The sequence below is a fragment of the Cyprinodon variegatus genome, unplaced genomic scaffold, assembly GCF_000732505.1.
Source record: "Cyprinodon variegatus isolate N-32 unplaced genomic scaffold, C_variegatus-1.0 Scaffold367, whole genome shotgun sequence".
In the NCBI taxonomy this organism is placed as follows: domain Eukaryota; kingdom Metazoa; phylum Chordata; class Actinopteri; order Cyprinodontiformes; family Cyprinodontidae; genus Cyprinodon; species Cyprinodon variegatus.
The window spans coordinates 312,453-320,478 of record NW_015150820.1 but is presented as its reverse complement, the minus strand read 5'-3'; the positions used below and the strand labels follow the sequence as shown (position 1 = coordinate 320,478).

The 8,026-nt window shown below is 38.2% G+C and overlaps 1 protein-coding gene across 1 annotated transcript in view; it reads right to left on the bottom strand.

Annotated features, from left to right (window-relative positions):
- The window catches only part of LOC107092102 (protein furry homolog), a 50,857-nt gene extending 43,133 nt beyond the window's left edge, over positions 1–7,724 (bottom strand). The window contains exon 1 of the mRNA XM_015386391.1: positions 7,511–7,724. Coding sequence (XP_015241877.1) covers positions 7,511–7,580 — 70 coding nt within the window. The 5' untranslated portion in view covers positions 7,581–7,724. The remainder of the gene's footprint in view (positions 1–7,510) is intronic.
- Positions 7,725–8,026: the final 302 nt, after the last annotated feature.

Sequence of the window (8,026 nt, the reverse complement as noted above, 5' to 3'; positions counted from 1 at the left end):
ATAGATATAAGTAACCGTATAACACATTAATGGGCATTATTGCAACCAGACTGAGGTGCCCCTTGCATGCTGGTACTGAGTTTTCAATGTGTACAATTTCAGCATTAGGACAGTGACTCAAAAGAGGAGAGCGGGATTTATCAAGCTATTTAAAAGAAATGTGTGTTTTTACAACATAGCAAGACGTTGTATTGGCTGACCCTGGAAGAAGAAGTTAAAAGTCTGGTATTTCCTAAAATATAATGCTGAACACCTATTAGTGGAGCCAGTCAGGTGTCATAGGGGTGGCCAGGCAGGAATCTATCAGCACGGAAAACATGTAGACACCTGAACAAGATCAGGGCCAATCTACACTGTAAAGGCAAGAAAATGAAAAAATAAAATATCTGTATTTTCCAAAATGAAAACAGGGACAGACTAGAATTTACTAAAGGCTTGCAAATAAATACACACACATAATTACACATGCATGCTCTCTAAATTAAAGGTAGAGTGAACAATCTTCTTTTGACTTCAAGTTCAGGGTGATAAACTTATCTATTGGTTGTCTTACATGCTAGAGACTTCTAATGTTTATGTATCTAGTTAGCTTTGGTTGTAGCTCCACCACTCTTATCCTTTACCTACCTTTTAATCAATTTTGTTTCGGTATAATACATTAAATGGGTTTAGTTTTTATTTATCACAAATTTTATAGTGGAATTTTAGTGGCTTACAGACACACATTCCTTTGCCTTGTCTGCCCTAAAACAGGAAAACTAGCTTCGAAAAAAGCAGGAATTCTGTATTGGTCATCTTTAATGTTTCTCTCTTGATTTGGCTAGTTACTTAATGTATTTTTGTTGTACTTTTATGTTTAACATAGTAACAAAAATTTTAAATTTGTTGGATATTCCACTTAAGAGTTTTACTGCTGTTCCCCTCTATTTTAGAGGTGAACTGTTTGCTAAGTATCAAACTGGAACACAAATATGTGTTGTCTCTGCGAAGTGCTTTAAGATGACATGTGTTATAAATTGGCACTATATAAATAAACCGAACTGAAATTAATTGAATTGAACTGACATGATGTACATGGGCCCCCAATCTAGCCCAACCATATAAACGCCACAATAATTTGGTCTGTTTTGAAAGCCATATATAAATATTGCTTATTTTTAAATTTAGCATTTTCAAGAAAAAGAAAAAGGAATCGAGCAGCCTGGTAAACTAGCCCCACCGCCAGCGGCCAAAATTATTTTTGCCTGCAAGTTGGTCTAGCCTCCATCAAGGCCCTAAATCTGGCGGGCCAATTACAACGTAGAGATGTGTTTTAAATGTCTGGATGCAAAGCGGGCGGGGTTTTGAGGGCCTGACGACAAAGCTGTGCGATGCTAGAGAAAACACAACAGTAGCATGCACTGGGACAGCAGCTTTCAATGGAGTGCTCCATTGAAAGTTAAAAGTTCTCTTTTCTGTTGTTCAATAAAAGTGCATTTTAGGATCATTTGAGGCAACAATATTATACTTTATAGCATCACTATATGGTCTATTTACTGATTTAATGCGTAATTAAAAAAACTATTTCTGAAGTTGAGAGGACCGCGGCAACCAGCGGAGCTCCGAGTCTAACGGCATCCAGGGCTAACCGCAGCCCGTCTGCCGCGGCCCTCTAGTGGCATAGTCATGTGTGAAGGATCGTTGGCTCTGATGGCGATTTTTGACTCAGCTTTGGAATATTTTTGGAAGGATTAGACTTGGGTTTTTTTCGTTGAAACGTGAGCAGGAAGAGGCTCTACGCTCATTCATTTTTTAGGAGGACGTATTCGCCGTTTTAACGAGAGGCTGTTTGTTTACACTCCCCCACCAGCTTCCTGTCGGACCAGTCAGTTGTGCTCATTGGTCAGAGTGTTTGCCAATAGGCACAGACAGCCGTTTAAAAGAGAACGGGTTCTTTTTATCAACAATCTTCCGATGTCTCATTCATCAGGGCCAGACTGCATTACACATTTAATCTCACATTTAGTCTGGTTTTATCAGGCTAGGAATCAAGTTGAATTTACAAAAACTAGAGAACATATATCAGCAGAACAATTAGTTCTACATTATCTGAGGCCATTCTGTAGAAACTTCGGTTGACAATTAAGTCTTATTGAAATTGAAGGAAAGTGCAGTCCAAAGGGAAAAGGTATTTTGAATTCCACATTACTTTGTGTAAAAACAAAAAACAAGCAGTAAAAAAGCCTATTTGTTGAAATCACTAAAGTTAAAAACTCATGACTAACATGCAAGGAAGCTGAAATCTTACTTTGGCCCCCAACATGATTTCTGCAAGTCCTTTCAGGATATTGACACGGAGAGTTTACAAAGAATGCCCATCATGTTTATTAAACTTCTCTGACTTGTAGAACACGATTGACTCAGTTGCAAAAAACTCAGCACCTACCCAGACCTTTGATGAAGCTGAATACGTTGGCCTTACTAAAGCAAACTGCCACACTGTCCATTCTGCTCAAAGAGGACATGGTATCTAGAATTCTCCTGATTCGTGACAAATGCTAGCAGAATCCACCAACTTCCATGTCCTGTGTGTCAGTTTGCTGTGGTCTCCTGGGTATAGTTTCCATGGTGCAAAACTTGCAACAGTGTGCGTGTTTAAAAAAGAGAGAGAAGCATTTGGAATGAGAGAGAACGCTCAGCATCAGCCTCCTACTGTAGATTTGTCTCTCTCTTTCTCTCTGAGCTCCCTCTGAGATGGCTTTCCCCAGCCTTGTGACCAGCCAGTGCCTTCCAAGTTTGAAGGTCAGGCGGGAATTTTTAGCTGCACAGAGATGAGGTACAGCATGCTATGGTGGCATAACTGTGTGGCTATATTTATCCAGGCATAAACACTATACTTACAAAGCAGCCCTCCCCTTGCTTCCACATCTGTGATTGCAGAAAGCAAGAGGCACAGACCAGCGCAGTGTAAACACCATTCTTCATCAGGCCAAATTCACCACTAGTCCCTTAAAATATATGCTGATAATGTTTTGTAAAAACATACTCACATACATAAAGGAAATGATTTCAGGCAACAGGAATGGATTGTCTCTGCCAAACACATGTGCAGCAAAATAAAATCAGCATTAAGTTCTATTAAAAAATTCCAAAGCTAATTATTTTAATTTGGGTTAAGGGGTAAAAAGAAAAAATAAGTTTGAATTGTAGGTCCTGTTCTGCTGCTCTGAGTTCTGTACAAAGTCTGAAACAGGACATGTGACTCTGCAAACAAGGAGCTCGGCCACAGCATACATTACATCATCGACAAGCTGGAAACACCCTGAGGATGGTGTTGATTCTCAGAAAAGAAAACAATGCAAACATGACAATTAGTGCTTTGTTAGCACATATCCACAAATACACGTAGTGCAAATGAAATAATGTAGTCTTACTGTAAGACTCGTCTTCCTCAAGTAAAGCAGATATTTACAGGTGTTTGGAAATATGTGGGTGGAAATTTAGACACCCCTGACATCTTAAACTGGATGACAAATCCAAGTAAAAGATAAGCCAACGAGAGGGCTTTGTTCAGGCTCTGTAGACTCAGCTTTTTCATGTTTTTGTCTTTTTTAATGTTGTAAATTCCTGTATACATTATCTGTCTGTCTGTCTGTCTGTCTGTCTGTCTGTCTGTCTGTCTGAAAGTGACATACAGTTACCCCAAAATTCTACTCAAGCAGATTTAAATTTCATGTGAATAAGTTCTCTTTGTAAGCACTTATCAAATACATGTAAAATGTAAAATAAGTATTTACTTAAAAAAATGAAATATTGAAAGCTATGGGATTTTAAATAATTCTTGGAAAAGCAATTAAAACCACATGATTTCGGGACAGCTTCTTGCATGATTACACTGAAATTTTAATGAATTGTCTTTTCTGATGAGCTCCAAGTGGTTTCAGATTGGAAGGCCGTCTTTGTCATAACCTTAATCATTATCAGGACATTTCCAAAAGGTGAATATACGTTTCAGTCAGAATAAACATGAAAATGTAACTTAAAATCTATATCTGCCCGAGGGACGAAAAATTTGGGCCACATATTCTATCGTAAAGTGAAACAAAAGGTACATAGTTTCAAAGAACTAATTACAGCTGCAATTACAAGTGCATGTCCTTTAGGGTATATCTCTATCTTTGCTAATTATATGTTTCTTCTTTTTAGAAAAGGCTCAGCATGAGTCAGCTTAGCCAAAGAGCCCTTAAACAACTGTTTTCAGGTTTCACCAGAACTCCACAAGGAATTTCTGTCTGGACTTTGACTGACCCTTGGAACACTTGAATTTGAATTAAGCCATTTTATTGTAGCACTTGCTAAAACGTTTTGTCCTGCTTAAAGCCGAGCCTTTGGCGTCCCGGGTTGTTTGCTGCCTTTTGAAACTCAGGGTCTCATTTCAGCACCACCAACTCTGTTCCCATCAGCTCTTAAGAAAATCATGCAACATCATGATGTTGGCAACATAATTTTTCATCATGTTGGATAGATAATTAACGGTCGCACCATATCCCACAATTCTTTTGTCTCCTGCATAACTTGCTGCAAACTGCCACCAGGACGCATTCTGGCTTTGTTTCCACTATGGCTTTTGTTCTTGGTACTCTTCTATGTATAGAAGATTTGTGAATTTTTTATCTGAGCTGCAGATCTCTGCACCTATGGTTACCATGGCCTTATTGCTGCCTACTCACTCTACTCTACTTGCCTGGGCTATCATTTTAGATTGATTTCCATGTCTTAAGAGGTTTGCATTTCAGCCACATTGTTTCCATAGTTGATTGATTTATTGAAAGTCTCTCCCAGATATTTAAAGTTTGTGAAAGCGTTTTAGCGTTTTTGTCTCTTCTTTTTTTATGGTTTTGTGTGTTCAGTAATGTTCTATACCAAACCTTCAAGCCCCCTGGAAAACACCAGTATTTATACTGAAATGGAATTAAACATTTATTTACTAATAATGTATTTGGTTGTAATGAGTTCCATTTGGGGGAAGCAAAGCACAGAGGTGAATATGGCGGCATAATACACTTCAATCTTTATTTGTTAAAGGTATAGAGAAGAATGTTATTTTTCCATGCGGATCATCAAAATAAGTGGTCATCCTAATTGTCAGTCATTCTGGTGATATGTTCACACAAGGTCGTCCTACGTGTTCATCCTTATCTTTTCTGCACATACGCACTTTCAGGTGTATATGTGTGGTGAGCTACGGTTTTAATCAGTCATTGACGCTCGCCTTTCTCTGCCTTTCGCCGGGCAAAAAATATTTTTATAAAATAAAATAAAACTCTTGCTAGACAACAGTTTGTTTATTGCCCTGTAGCATGATAAAGATAGCTATAACTTTAGCTGATGTTAGCTATAACTCGAGCGTGCATGAGGACAAATGGGCTTGTGCATGCTCTTGCACACGTTTAATAGGCGTTCCCTCTTGAGAGCAGGTATAGGGTTGTGCATGTGCATGTTTTTTATTGGAGTGGATGGCTCTTTCCAAAAATTCGGGAAAATCCTCCCCTATACCTTTAAATAAAAGATATCCTTTGGTTTCCCTACACTGCATTATATCATTTGATTGATAAATAATATACATTAAAGGTTGTAGTTGGAACATAAGAAAAGATATGTTGAAACATGTTTCCAAAGCACTGTATTATTTTTGTAGGAAAAATTGTAGGAAAACACAGAACCTGCTAAGTATCTAGATGGGCCACATATGCTTAACATTTGTAAGGAATGTTATACATCATTTAAACTCATAATATGTCCACAACTCCTCTTGTTAGAATGGATTCTGTAGATAAAGAAAAATTTGTTTAATTTATACCGTCCCTGTTAAAGGATCTCTAAAAACATAGTTGGAAGGTATAGCTAGTGAAACATCAACAATCAAAAACAAATACTGGTAGAAGTTTAGAGTTCAGGTTTAAAGACCAGGAGAATTAAATGTTCAGTGGAAAGCAGATTAAATTGATGTGCTAATCTATTGACTTTTAGCAGGGCTTCCATGAGCCGACATGCTGAGAGTGGTTGCCTACTGTGAGAGATCATTTCAGTCCATCATTATGTAAGTGAGCAATAGTTTAAAAGCCTACATTTGACTTCAGCAGAATAGCTTCCACTTTGCTGAAAAAACAGAAAAATAAAGATTCTAAGCAAGTTTGACAATAATCCTAAATTATAACGGCCTTTAATAGATAGAATAAATAAATACAAATTATAGCAGAGAATTCACCATATCTAAACAAAGTGTTTACATTTTGGAGGAGTATCACTGTAGCTCATCCCATTGGCCATTGATCGGTTAAAAAAGCCCTGAGTTTCTGGTAGTGTGGATACCAAACCTGACACAGTAGCTGGACAATACCAGCTCTGTGCTGCTGTCTGTCACCGTTTTATCAGAGCTGAACACGCTGACTTATTAAATACCCCTATTCAAAGGGTTTGGAGAATCTAACCCTCATAGTGAGAACAGTATCTCACCAACAGCAGAAATCAAATTTGATAGGATCAATTTTAAAAGTAAAGATGCAAACAAAAAAACCTTTATACTGTTTTCTTCTGTAAAAGTATTAAGCTTGTTGAATTTATATATTTACACACTCATAACTTCTCCCATTTTGTAAGCAGTTGTATAACACCTCGTAAAGACAGATGTTTACTAAAATTATTATATTGTAATGCACAGCTAAGCTTGAGCCTTTTTCACTGTACCGAAGTGACACAGTGTGAGAGTTATGCAATATCAACAATAGATGGCTCAATGTTAAACATGTGGAGAAGGACACCTTATTTAATTGTTTTACCTTATTTTATTTACAAGCTAATACAAGGGAAATATAAAAGTGAGGCTGTTGAATGTCTTATTGAACATTTTGGTGTGGATTTTTTTTTAATAATGTTCAAGTATGCTGCAGCTTTTTAAAACAATGCTGAAATTAGTTGCAATATCCTCACAATATTTTATTGTTGCTGATGGCATTACATATAACTGTTTCATATAACTTTTAGGAGAATATTGCACTGATCCAGTACAGAAAGACATTCCATCTCTGCCTTCTGGCTTGAATAGTGGGCAGTGAAGCTGTTAGCTCTGGACAGAACATGCAACCAAGCTGAACCCCTTCTAATCCTATTACTGCAACCTTGCATTAAATAAAGAGCTATTTGGACTCAGACAAATGACTGGACAAAAACACTCCTAAAGTTTATGAAGAATCAGCACAAAAATTCCATCAGCAAAATGTAATCAAACAGAAAAAAAAGCATATTTTTTATTGTATTTCTTGCTCTAAGCAAACATTTAGATGCTGTTTATAAAAATAAAAATATGGCAAAAGTAGTTTTCAAAGTTTGCAGCACTAACATTTTAGATTCATTTAATCCCTAGGAAGCAAAAGCATCTCCTGATAAGAGACAGCAACATTGCAGCAGAGTTGCAGCCTCAGTCAGTCATCTCTATTTGCTGACCACAATAACAAGACAAGCTGCTACTCACTTCCACTCAATGATTTCAACAGGGACTTGATGCTGATTTCAAAGAAGCCCGAGTCCTGCTGGCTGGTCATGGTTGCAGCCTCCTGCCCTAGCCTTTAACTGGGCTTTCTCTTCAGTATCAGCAGCAGCAGAGGCGTTTGAGCTGGGACCAGTGTGGCTGTCACCACTCTGTGACGCACACAGTGCTGTGCTGATGAGATCCAGAGACAACACTACAGCACTGCTTTACTTTCCCCTCCTATCTGGTCCTGTCCTTGGCTATAAGTCCCGTTACTCACCCCCCTCCCTCCACACTCTCGCAACATCGCTCTGTCCCTCTAAAGCTTTGGCAGGCTGTGGGTGGCAACGCAAGCTGCCTTTAAATAACTGCGCGGAGGCTGAGGGTGCAGGAAGCAATCCTCTTAGTGGAGCGCAGTTAATAATAACTACTGTTTTCTCTCGGCACAGAGATGACAGCAATGTATTTGGGTATTATAACATGACTGTCCCAATCACACAAGTCATCTGATTGACTGAA